We start from the raw sequence: 13,254 nt of genomic DNA, 5'->3' as shown, positions 1-13,254 counted from the left end.
TCTCTTTCATTTTTAAACATCATCTTGTGTAAACTGCTGGTTGAATAAGGTATGGTAGTGCAATGGGCTGGTAACCCAGAGGTCAGGTGATCAAATCCCACTACAGCAAGGTGTGATATGGAATTCAATAAATCCATGTTGTGGACTGGCACCAGGGGGGAAAAATGCTCACAAAAGCTGTTGGATTGTCACAAAAACCCAACTGGTTCACAAATATCCTTTGGGACATGTACCCTTACCCAATCCGGCCTACACGTGACTCTAGTCTCACTTGGTTATCACTTAATGCCCTCCTAGGCAACTAAAGAACAATAAATGCATCTCAAGAATCAAATAATGACTCTTTTGATGCTTTTATGAGGAGACAATGGCCCCAAAATTCACAGTCCCGGGAAGGACCGTTACTGCCTGTTTGCGGCGGCCATTCATCAAAATCGAATGGCTGACACTTTGGGCTCAACTGGCCACCCCGACATAAATTCGGCCCGGGAGGTTTTGCAGCGTTGTGGGCCACCGCCGCGATCGACCGATTCTTGTGGGGCTTGTGGCAGGAGTGACGCGGTAAAATTACACACTGCTGCCGCTCTGCTCCCGGACCCATTTTCAGCGTTAAGAAGCCGGCCCTTTAGCTGACGGTGCCCCCGCCAGCTTTTAGGGCCGGTGCAGAGTGGCAGAGATCTCAGAGCCGAGGGAGCGGAGAGAGACAAGGAGGTAAGATCCAAACCTGAGTATGGGTCGGAAGCTCCCCGGAGTCCTCGAAGTAATAGCAGCTGAGTCGGTCTCACCGAGAAGTCTGGTAGATCATCGAGGGGTAGATCAGCGAACCCCGGATGGGGGGGAATCGGCAAGCTCCGGGGGAGGGGGGGGAGATCAGCGAGCTGCGGGCGGGGCGGTGGTGGGGGGGGGGGGGGGGGGAGATCAGCGAGCTCCGGGCGGGGGGGAATCCCGAAGCCAGCTCCGCATTGCTCAGCAACAAGTCCAGGTGCCTCTTCAATGGATCGGAGGAGTTCAGCAAGAATCCGCACTCAAGGAGATAGAGAGGGTGAATGTGAAAAAGAGAGAGAGAGGGAGAAGGAAACCAAAGAGAAAGGAGAAAGATAGAAATGGGGAAAGGGAAAGAGAAACAAAATGAGAACATTTAATTGAGAGAGAGAAAAATAGAGAAAGAGAAAAGGGGAAAAAAAAACGAGAGAGAGAGATAGAGAAATAGAGATCCTGAGATTCAGAGAGAAAACGGAAATCTCAATCCAAGGGTTCAGACTGGAAACGTCGCCTCAGCTCAGCATTCCGCGCGGTAACAAATGGGAATCTGTTCCACCTCCGCCGCCTCCAGGCTAGATCCAAGGTTGTCCCATCCTCTGTCATCGAACTACAGCATGCGGACGATGCTTGCGTCTGCGCACACACTCTGGCCAAACTCCAAGCTATCGTCAACATCTTCACCAAGGCGTACGAAAGCATGGGCCTTACACTAAATATCCGTAAGACAAAGGTACTCTGCCACACAGCACTGCCCCCCCCCACCCCCTCCCCCTTGCTGTTATCAAAATCCACGGTGAGGCCTTGGCCAACATGGACCATTTTCCATACCTCGGGAGAATCCTGTCAGCAAGGGCAGACATCGATGATGACATCCAACACCGCCTTCAGTTTGCCAGCACAGCCTTTGGTCGCCAGAGGAAGAGAGTTTTTGAAGACCAAGACCTCAAATCTAGCACCAAGCTTATGGTCTACAGGCAGTAGTGATTAGGGTTAGGGCAAGCAGCCACAGCCTGAAAGCCACCAGATATAACCGCATTTAGACGCTCCGTCGACTCTTGCAGAGCAGCGGCCATCCTCTCCAAAGCAGCACCGATACGCTCGTTCCCTCATGCCTGTGCTGCAATGGCAGCTGCCACATCACCCCGAGGGTGAATTTCCCGTGGGAATAACACCCCAATTAAGACTGAAACTTTCAGGTTTGAAGGGCTAATAAGACTTGGGACACTTTTTTGTGGTCAAAAAGCTACATTTGGATCCAATGGCCACCGCGAACTCGCCGCTAATCCGGGGGAAAAAAGGCCTTAACACAATCAGCTTTCTGGCTGCACTGAATTTCGGCCCCAATGTAATAACCTCGGGGAGGGCAGCTCTTTTTTTTCACTTCTGTGTGCTCGCACAGTTCTAAGTGGCAAATAAATAACGATGTGATGAATGGCAGGATAGTTGGTGCCACAAATTGTTACAATGTGCAACCCATGTATCATAACCTGTATTGGGCCAAGGTCACGCACAATGGGGGCTGGAGTGTTGACGTTAACCTCCACCCTTGGGAGCAGTGCCTATTGGGCCCATTGGAATGGTCAACAGTGGAGTTACCCCCCACCAGAAGTGAAAGAGTCATCAGCTGTAAATAGTTTTGTGTGTGGCAGTTGTGTCCGAGAAGAGCATGTTCTACACTGATCAGAAGAATGTTGTCTCCCTTCTCCATCAATGCTTCACATCCATTGCACCATGGACGCTACAGCTTATTTCTCCCTTTGTGTTCTCTGGGCAGAGGAAATCTGCACCCTGGTGCCATGGAAGGCCAGAAGTGACCAGTTGATGCATCTGCCCACTCACCCACCTGGGGATTCTGTGCAGATCCCTTAGAATGAAGACTATTGGAATGTATGGGTGTGGAAAAGTCACTTGCTGTACAGGGCGGCATGGTCCAAATGTCCACCAATAGAACCATGTAGCAGGGGCTCTCCCAGATGCATATTGCAGCCTGGGTCGATGAGGCCACGGCTGCAGGAGTGGCTGCACACACGGCTGATCTGGTCCTCCTAGCTGTCAATGCAAGAAGTTGTCGAGGTTGGCATTGTTTCTTCAGGGAAACAGCCATGGAGGGAATGCAGCGGCTGGTGCAGCTGCAAAGCTCCCTGCGGATTTAGGCCCGAGCACTGGCTGAGCCTCTGTCCAACATTTTGTCAAGCACTGCCTACGCTCGGGATGGTCCGATCGCCACTCCTTCTGGTGAGTGTCCTGTGCTGCCACAGAGTTCTCAGTGACTGTCTGCTTTGCATGTTGAAACATTGTAAGTAGGTACCCAATCATCTCAGGCCAGTCCTACAACTGAGGCATGGCTTTCTGAGTCACTTGTTGATGGAAGCTTGGGGTGATGGTGACGTTCTACCTAGTTCTCACTTTCTGTGAGAAACATTATGGGAGTCAGTTTTCTCCCTGCACCCCGTGGAGCTCCAGCATCCAGAGTGTATTGCAACAACTCATGTGGGATGAAAAGCAGAGAGAACATTTATAAACAACTAAAGCACTAGTGATGGGAGAGCAGCATTAAATGCAAGGTGTTTTCATCAGTGTTTTATCCTAGTAAATAAAAATTCTGAGCTAACTTTATTTGGGGTGAGATTATTTTTGTGGCGATGATGTTTGCAATGGTGTTTCATCATTGCTGGGTCAAAATCTTGGAACTCCCTAATTAATAGCACTGTGGGTGCACCTTCACCACAAGGACTGCAGCGGTTTAAGAAGTTGGTCCACCACCACCTTCTCAAGGGCTACTAGGGATGGGGAATAATTGCTGGCCTTGCCAGTACAGCCCAAGGATGCTGAGCTTGGTTGCGGTCAGTCAAGCCTGGACCATGTTTATGACCGCTGCTGGTTCTTGGAGTCCACACAATGGTGGGAACTTTTCCTGGACAGTGCTTCAGACAGATTTACAAAGTCACTGGGAAGTGAAGGAGGAGGGAGGAAATATTGTTTTATAATCATGTACGTAACTGAGAAAAATAGATGTTTTTTAGGAGGAAGAATGAACAAGGTGTTTGTGTCTTGGAATCATAGAATGGTTACAGCACAGAAGGAGGCAGTTCGTCCCGTTGAGCCTATGCCGGCTCTCTGCAAGAGCACTTCAGCTAGTCCCACTCCCCCGCCCTTTCCCCGTAGCCCTGCAATTTTTTTTCTTTTGGGTACTTATCCAGTTCCCTTTTGAAAGCCACGATTTAGCCTGCCTCCACCACACTCTCAGGCAGCACATTCCAGATCATAACCACTCGCTGCGTAAAAAAGATTTTCCTCATGTCGCCTGTGGTTCTTCTGCCTTAAATCTATGTCCTCTGGTTCTCGATCTTTCTGCCAATGGGAACAGTTTCTATCTACTCTGTCTAGATCCCTCATGATTTTGAACACTTCTAGCAAATCTCCTCTCAACCTTCTCTGCTCTTAAGAACAACCCCAGCTTCTCTTAAGCAAATATTGCAAAGCAAAATAAATATTGAATATAAATAATTGGGAATCAGAGATTTTGAGTATCTCCTTCTCTGGTTCAGTGTTCAGTTTTTTGTCCCCCTCATTCTTTTGTGTTTTAGAAGATTTTAAAAATATTTTTGAAACATAAAATTCTGATGGGATTGGACAGGTTAGATGCAGGAAGAATGCTCCCATTGTTGGGAAAGTCCAGAACCAGGGGTCACAGTCTAAGGATAAGGGGTAAGCCATTTAGGACCAAGATGAGGAGCAACTTCTTCACCCAGAGAGTGGTGAACCTGTGGAATTCTCTACCACAGAAAGTTGTTGAGGCCAATTCGTTAGATATATTCGAAAGGGAGTTAGATGTGGCCCTTATGGCTAAAGGGATCAAAGGGTATGGAGAGAAAGCAGGAATGGGATACTGAAGTTGCATGATCAGCCATGATCATATTGAATGGTGGTGCAGGCTCGAAGGGCCGAATGGCCTATTCCTGCACCTATTTTCTATGTTTCTATGTCAAAGGAACTGTGTAAGTGCAAGCTTTTGTATCTTAAAAAAATTCTGCCCGTACCCTCACTGTCAGTAAGTTAGTAACTACTTCTTTCGGTGTAGCTATCTACCCACAAAGACCGACTAGTGGTGTGAGGGACCATTTTTGTAATTAGCACCAAGCCTTTTGGGGGTGGGTTGTCATGAGAAGAAAGGTGACTACCAGCGGAGATGAAGCCAAATAGAAGCTACTTCTGCCACAGATGCTCCATTTCCAGCTGGCTGCTTTCATTATTATTTCGTCCCTGAGGGGACAGCGTTCCAGCAGTTGTTGGAGCATATTTTTTTGAAACACAGTCGTTGTATGGAGCATTTCAGAGAATGAGAACAGGAGGGAGAGCGATTTCTATCCTACAGGATCAGCATGAAGAATGAACACAGGAGAGAAACTTGATAAGTGGAAGCCAGAAGAGAGACAGAAAAGAATCATTATAAGCAAATGAGTTGGGACATGTATTCTAACATCAGAAAAGTACTTCTGTCTGGGGTGTCTAAGATCAGACATTAACAATTGAAAGCAACTGAATCTAGTTGCTATATGTGTGGTCAGAAAACAGTTGAATATAATACAATTGCTTTGTAGTGTCTCCTTGAATTAGATGTGTTTCTCTCTGGGGGTCTGGCGTACTGTTGCAGTTATTTGCTGTGTTTTGCAGCTCTGTGATTTATTACAGACCAAGTTTTATTTTCCTTTTATAGGAAGTTCCATGGCTCCAGTTCTTTCAACTGATGAGACTTGCTGCTTGTAAGCGTTGGCAGAATTAGGAAGCTAAATATAGATCCAATGCTGGCTGTCGACAGTGCCCGCAACAAGGTCTTTTTTTATTCTGTTTTTAGATAGGTACCAATGTATCAAATCAGTGCATTTTATTTATAATAAAATAGGCCTAAGTATTTAATATATCTGTATAACATATTAAAAATCTCGCATTTGTATGCACTTCCTGCCAACATTCTTCACTGTAAATGTATGTGTCTCCATATATAATGAAAACTGCCTATGTAAACTTGTCATGCTGTAAATACACTTCCACTGGTAGAGGTGCTGTAGTGCCACCACTGGAGGGAGGGTATAATTACTGCATGACCAGTTTGCACAAGCAGTTTGTTTTGTTAATGGGAAAGTATACATTTATAATGGAAATATAAATGGATGTATGACTTTAAAATGGAGACTGAATGATGCCTTGGAGGCCTGGACCAATTATCTGCTGCCCTTTTTAACCCATTTCACCCGAGGACTGCACTTGGGTCTCGAGTCCCCATGTACATTGACAAGTATGAGTTAACACCAAAATCGAATCAAAAACAGTTTAATACCAGCAGACCAGTCAGCATCTGAAAAAGGAAGGTCAGTGTTTTGGGTGTCAACCATGGCTCAGTGGCAGCACTCTTGCTTCTGAGTCAGAAATAAATCATTCACAAGTCGCCCATCATCAGGATACTGAGCTGTCTGGATCTCATCACTGGTAATCCCCATCGTGATATTGTGAAATCTGACCAAAGAAGGAAATGCATAACAACGAGCATTTGTCAGCTTGGCTCAGGGGCAGAATTCTTGCCTCTGAGTCAGAAAGTTGTGGGTTCAAGTCCTACTCCAGAAGAGGTGCAGGGGACTTCTCTCTGGCTAATAATTATCACTCCACCAATATCACAAACAGATTACCAGGTCATTTATCTCATTGCTGATCGTGGTACCTGCCATGCTTCCCTACACTTCAGTGACTACACTTCAAAAGCACTTAATTGACTGTAAAGCACATTGGGATGTCCTGAGGATGTGAAAGGTGCTATATAAATGCAAGTGTGTTCCTTCATTCTTGAAAATAATATTACAGGTTCATCAGTATTTATCCGTAACTACATATATGGGTTCTGTTTCTATTGCCCTTCCACAAAAAAACAGGGATTTCCCCCCCAGCCCCCACCACCACAGTCCAAAAGGTTGCTAAATTTCCAGAACTATATTATTTTCAACCTAGTTTAGGTGCCTGGATCCTGGAGTGGGGCTGATTGAGGCAATCTGGCTCTCTTTGGAGAAAAATTGTAGTTAATTTGAACATCAGTTTGTTTTTTGCTCTCTTAAATAATCATTTTTAGTGACATTATTGGCTGGAAGAGTTTCCCGATTTTTCACCAGTGTGAGGCAGCCACATCAACATTGATTTGTCATCGGGCCGAACCCGGGGTTGCTTCAGCCGCTGCTGTGCATGGGGTCATTCAATTTCCTCACCGCGTTGAGCTTAGTTAGTCGTCAATCATTCTCCCAGTTATTTCAGGAACAGTCATGCTTTAACAAAAAAACAAATTGACAAATGGATTTAACAGAAAAAAAGTTAATGATAATTAGAATTCCTTTGTCACTGATATTGATGAAAGGCCTTGATGACGACTCTCTTGCTTTTTTAAGTGTCAGTGCCTGTTTGGCAAAACTGCTTCATTTATCTTTGGGTAGAAAAGAGTGCTGAGATTGCTGGGAGTACTGGTGAGCAGTGCCTACCATTGGATGCCCCGAGTAAATCTAATCCACTCAGGGCAAGTTACAGCAACTCAAAACCGTTTCACGCCATTTTTGTTACAATGTTCTACGCCTTGAGGAAATCTGACACCAGAAATTGCAGCCCATTTGTAAGTGACACCGCGAGCAAGCCTCAGATTGACGGAGTGTCCAATTTCTCGTAATCTAATAGATTTCTCATTTAATGGCTTTTGCAACCAGACATCAGAGAAGGTGGTTTTGTTGAGAGCACGAGCTCAGTACATCACTCTTCAAAGCAGAAGCTTCTTGCTCAGGATTAATCTGTCACACTAACTTTATCTTCCTGACAAGCTTTGCTGACAGAAGTATTTGTAACGAGTACAATATAAGGAACATTTGAAACCAGTTTTGTTTTTCATTGGAATCGCATGTCAATGAAAAGGAAATCAATGATTCTGCTGATTCAATGCACCGCTGGAGCAAAAGGCGATGTTCCCCTTTTGTGGATCTATAACTTTTAGTAAAGGCACTTCCGATGGGGATCTTTCATACTAACTCATTTCTGGTTAGGGAGCAGCAGTAGAGGACAGTGGATAACCTGCCATCTTAAGAGAGAGTGAATAGGGTTGGGAGAGGGTAAATTCTAGGATTTGGGTTGTGAGCGCTCCAAGATTAGAATTTTTTTTATTGCCAAATATGTGGAATAGACTCTCAGACCAGGAAGATCATTGTTCCCACCTTGGTTCATCCCTCCAGAGAGACCCTATAGTCCCGCCTTTGCAGCATCCAATTGTTGGTTAATTAATTGCCAGGGTTTTTTGCCTATCCTGAAGTCCACTCCAATGGTTGATCACTCATTGTGTGAAGATCGGCCTGATATTATCCCCTAAATGAAGTTCCCACTCTGCCGTTGTAACTTCACCTGAAGCGCAGTAACAGCGAAGTAATGGTGGCGGAGCAGGAGCAGTGGGGCACATTGACTCTGTTCTCCTCTGTCTCAACAACAACTTGTATTTATATAGCGCTTTTAATGTAGTAAAACATCCCAAGGTACTTCACAGGAGTATTATAAAACAAAATTTGACACCGAGCCACAAAAGGAGAAATTAGGGCAGGTGAACAAAAGCTTGGTCAAAGAGGTAGCTTTTAAGGAGCGTTTTAAAGGAGGACAGAGCGGTAGAGAGGCAGAGAGGTTTAGGGAAGAAATTTCAGAGCTTGTGGCCTACGCAACAGACAGCACAGCCACCAATGGTTGAGCGGGCTGCAGGAGATTCATCATCATAGGTGGTCCCTCGAACAAGGATGACTTGCTTCCACAAGAGTTCACAGATGTTTCAATGAAGGACCCGATGTTCCAGTCCTGAGTTCCTATTGAAGGGTGGAAGATGCCTGTGCGTGGATTTTTTATAACGTGGGGTGACCTTTGCACATCAGCCATCACACAGGCTTGATGGAGCTAGGCCTTTATCCAGTGGCAAGGTTAACCAAGACAACTGGAGACCTGCTCTGCTGCACGAACCTAGTGCGCACACATATCGCAGTGTGGGCTGGCCCGTGCTGCCCCTGGGCCCTCGCCTCCTCTGGGCCCCGAACCCTTATTTGCCGCACCTGCGCCCACGATCTCTCGCCGCTTCTCCGCCACAATCCGTCACCGCTCCTCCACCACAAAAGGAGATTACAGAGATGGGGAAGGGCGAAGTCATGGAGGGATTTGAAAATAATGGTGAGAATTTTTAATGTCAAGGCATTACGTAACCGGGAGCCAATGTAAGTCAGATAGCATAGGAATGAGGATCCTTCACATTATCCAGTACATTACAAGATTCTTTGACATCTGTCACACGAAATAATGTCCTACTGGACCTTGGGTACAGGTCCTTCACAAATCATGCTTCATGCCAGCTCTGGTCGGACGTGTTCCTGGAGGTTTCATCACATGACCCGCCCCGCCCAGTCAAACAGCCTTTTATACCCACTTGCAATATTTTTATAACTAAAACAAAAGTCAACAAAGAAAATGGTGGGGGTGGAAAGAAATGTTTTGTTTAATAGCCCCATGATTTTTCTCCTAGGTTGCTGGCAACAGTGTCCAGGATATTCATTCCTAAAGACGACAGGACAATCCTGTTGGTTAATACAGTCTACCTCCATTTAAAACACTAAAGGTTCATGCTCTGGAAATTAAAGCCTTCAGTTGCTTTACAGCCAAGAATCTTGCTTTTAATGGGGTGATTGTTTTCGTACTCTCTCTCTACATTCTACGGGAAGAGTGTGAAGTAGAGGAAGGATCCAGAGGCTGATTAACAGTTTGACAAGCTGTGATGTGAGTGTTCCTTCCATGACTATAACCATCCTTTTTTTATTATTTGTTCATGGGATGTGGGTGTCACTGGGGAGGCCAGTATTTATTGCCCAAACCTAATTGCCCTTGAGTAGATGGTGAACTGCTGCATTCCGTGTGGTGAAGGTGTTCTCATTAGGCTGTAACGGAGGGAGATCCAGGATTTTGACCCAGCGACAATGAAAGAACGGCGATATACTTCCAAGTCAAGAAGGTGTGTGACTTGGAGGGGAACGTGAAGATAATCGTGTTCCCATGTGCTTGCTGCCCCTGTCCTTCTAGGTGGTAGAGGAAGTGGGTGTGGGAGGTGCTGCCGAAGAAGCCTTGGCGAGTTGCTGCAGTGCATCTTGGAGATGGTACACACTGCAACCACGGTGTGCCGGTGGTGGAGGGAGTCAATGTTTAAGGTGGTGGATGGGGTCCCAACAAGCGGGCTGCTTTGTCCTGGACGGTGTCGAGCTTCTTGAGTGTTGTTGGAGCTGCACTCATCCAGGCAAGTGGAGAATATTCCACCACACTTGTGCCTTGTAGATGGTGGAAAGGCTTTGGAGAGTCTTTACCAGCTGATAGAGTGGTTACTGGTTTGTCCTATATGGCGGGAGGATTTTATGGGTTCTTACAACCCACACAATGGTGGGGGGGGGCACCCACACCCAACGGATGCGAGTATCCCACTGGACGTGAATCCAGAATTCAGAGCTGGAGCTCTGCTCTCCATTCGCTGGGAGTGTCTGGAATGGAATTTGAACCCTGCACCTTCTGACTCGGGCATGAATGGTATCACTGAGCCAAAGGATCAATCCTCAATGGTGTAGAAAGATAAAACTGGAAGGAACCTGTCTACAAATTAAAAGTTGTTCTTGTCAGGCTTTCTAGCCAAAGCTGCTTTTAATGACGGAAAGGACTGGTTAGTGTAAAGGTGTCTGATGGTACAGTAATTCTGATTATTTTGCAGTTTGTAAATTCTGACAAATAAATCATCAAAGACAGACCCCAGTAGAATCATTGTGTGAAGTTAAACACTTGCATCTTTTTTTAATATATCTGTTCTTCGACTGTGGGTGACAGCTTGTCAGTGCCTGTCGCCAGTTGCCCTGAGGGCATTAAGACAACTAAATAATGGGTTTGGGGTCATGTGTAGCCCCAGACCGGTTCAGGGTGGCAGGTTCCCTTCCATGAAGGACATTAGTGAACCAGTTGGGTTTTTAACACAGTCTGGTAGATTTTATGGCCAAACACATGAGGCAGACAGGGAGTGAGAGATCCTTGTCAACCTTAGATCATTATTATAACAATAATAGTTCACTACATTCTGATTATTGTATCATTCAGCCTGTCCATTGGATTCACGTGTGGGCCAGACTGAGTAGAGGTGGCAGCATCTCTTCCAGAAGGACATTAATGAACCAGTTTAGTTTTGACAACAATCCAGTGGTTTTAATGGTCATTTATTTTCCCAGTGCCAGCCCATAAATTATAAGATTTATTGAATACAGTTTCAATACTTGCCATGGTGGGATTTGAGCGATGTCCCTCAGGATTACTAGTCAGGTACCAAAACCACTGGGCTGCTGTACCCTCCTTAAAGTGCCATTAGCGATTCTGTATAAAATGTCTCATTTAATTTAAGGGTGTTCACTGAGTGTGTATGTGTCTTTCAGCTAACGGTACAATAAGGACATAAAAAGCATTCTCTATTTAAACATCTATTTAGCTTCCAGTTTGTAACACGGAGCATCTGTCCCAGTGTCTTGGCTCAGTTGATATATATCCTCTCTCAGGAACATCAGCAGTGAAAATTTCCTCAATTAAGTGTCCAATTAAATCATGAATTGGCAATAAGTGCAGAGTGCTTTAATGCACTCGCTGACTTGTCCAGAGCTATTGCACAGTCATATTAAACAATGCAACCTTTTGCCTACATTCCCGGTCAATGGACACTGTTTGGAATCTTTAGATCTCAGGGTCTGGAAGTTCTAATTGCTGTTTCATAGCAGTATGGATGGGATTTAAATTTACTGCACTGTTTCCTGCAGTTACTAAAACTGCCTGATCATGTTTTTTAAAGTTTGATTTTAATATTAGAAGAACTTGCCTTAATACAGCAGTTTTCATAACCTCAAAACATCCTAGTGCTTTACAGCCAATGAAGTGTAATCACCGTTGTTAAGTAGGAAACGCAGCATCCAATTTGAACAATAGCAAGGTCTCCATAAATTAAAGGTTAATCTCCAGGACGCTACATTGAGCAACCTGGAAGAAAAATCATAGGAGCATTAAAAAAAACTTTGGCCATTTTCTTTGAACACTTTTTTGTTTATTGTTATAAAAATATTGGAGATGATGGCAGGGGAACTGACCTCTAATGTTTGACTTACAATCAAGAGTCATCCAATTGGGTAACAGACTGCACGCTTTCCAATGGGCGTGGCTTGGCGGTGTGCTGGTAGGATGGACGTGTCGGGCGACCAATGGTGGGAGCGTGAGGGCGGGACAGTTGGCGGGTGGTCATGTGATGAAACCTCCAGGATAAAATCCAACCAGAGTTAGCAATCCTACTGACGCACGACAGAAAATCCAGTATTTCCTTCCAGACCTCTCTTCACTGAGACCAGTCGGGCAGTTGTAGCATTGTCCTCCCTCTTCATGGCACTGGCTTGCAGCATTTTGTGCATGTGTTTTTATATCTATTGACTGTGTTAAATCTCTCTGTTTTATGATCCTGGTAGTAATCTGTCTTTGTGAGCAAATAAAGGCATTGTCTCCTCAGATTGTGGCCTGTTCTTGTTGAAACTACTTGGGAGACTGTTATCAGCAGTTGCTGGAATTATCTTCTGGATCGTTTGAAAGATTCTCCCCCCAAATTACATCTTGTCCTAAATCAGTAATTACCAAGAAATTAGTTGTTAAGAGCTTTTCCTGCCAATTATCAATCAAACATGATCTTTGCCCTCCAAGGAATGTGTTTCAGGAATGCCAGTTGTTTATTCAATCAGAAGGAGGGCAAAGATAGCTGCCATTGAGCACTTTCCCAGTAAGGTGGGCCCATTCTCGGGCTTGGCTGAAAGTTGACCTTCAGGACTGACCTCTAATGCTGCTGATGACTGCTAACGATCGAGTGTGGCTAATGGAGAAAAGTCTCCACTCCCTTCTTCGGGAACAAGATTTATTGCATTTTTAATGAATTCTTTAAAAAAATGTAAACCCTGTAAAATTTGCTTTGGCAAAATACAGCCCAGTGTGCAGTATAAGATTTTGGAACTGCAACACTTAATACCATATAACTTGTCTGGTATTTTCTAAATCCAGCAGTACAGTCCCAACCACTTAAATCAACCATGTTTAAAACGGGCAGTCATTTATATCGGCCAAAAAGTGATAACCATTCGCCCTTTGTGTTAACTTTCAAAGTTATAGCGTCTTAAGTGCTCCATTTATTTTGGGCAGAAACATTTGTGTTTACTCACTGGTTCCCAATTCGTTAAGATGCACTGAATGTTAAAATAAAATAACATCACATAGGCTGGGGTTGTCAATAAAAACAGGAATGCTTCATCTTAAATCCCAAATAGGATTTAAAAAAAAATTATGACACGTATCGTGCAACCAGGCAATAATTAGCCCACTATACTGGCAATAGTCACTGTTAACCAC

At 44.9% G+C, this 13,254-nt stretch overlaps 1 protein-coding gene across 2 annotated transcripts in view; it reads left to right on the top strand.

Annotated features, from left to right (window-relative positions):
- mfhas1 (multifunctional ROCO family signaling regulator 1) overlaps nucleotides 1–13,254 on the top strand; it is an 88,011-nt gene that overhangs the window by 35,485 nt on the left and 39,272 nt on the right. Inside the window, exon 2 of one of the 2 annotated variants that reach the window (XM_070880267.1) lies at nucleotides 5,480–5,594. The exons of the other annotated variant lie outside the window; for it this stretch is intronic. Coding sequence (XP_070736368.1) covers nucleotides 5,480–5,529 — 50 coding nt within the window. The 3' untranslated portion in view covers nucleotides 5,530–5,594. The remainder of the gene's footprint in view (nucleotides 1–5,479; nucleotides 5,595–13,254) is intronic. 2 annotated transcript variants of the gene reach the window in all.

The sequence above is a fragment of the Pristiophorus japonicus genome, chromosome 1, assembly GCF_044704955.1.
Source record: "Pristiophorus japonicus isolate sPriJap1 chromosome 1, sPriJap1.hap1, whole genome shotgun sequence".
In the NCBI taxonomy this organism is placed as follows: domain Eukaryota; kingdom Metazoa; phylum Chordata; class Chondrichthyes; family Pristiophoridae; genus Pristiophorus; species Pristiophorus japonicus.
The sequence above is the reverse complement of the archived record's forward strand: the minus strand, read 5'-3'. Positions and strand labels throughout refer to the sequence as shown.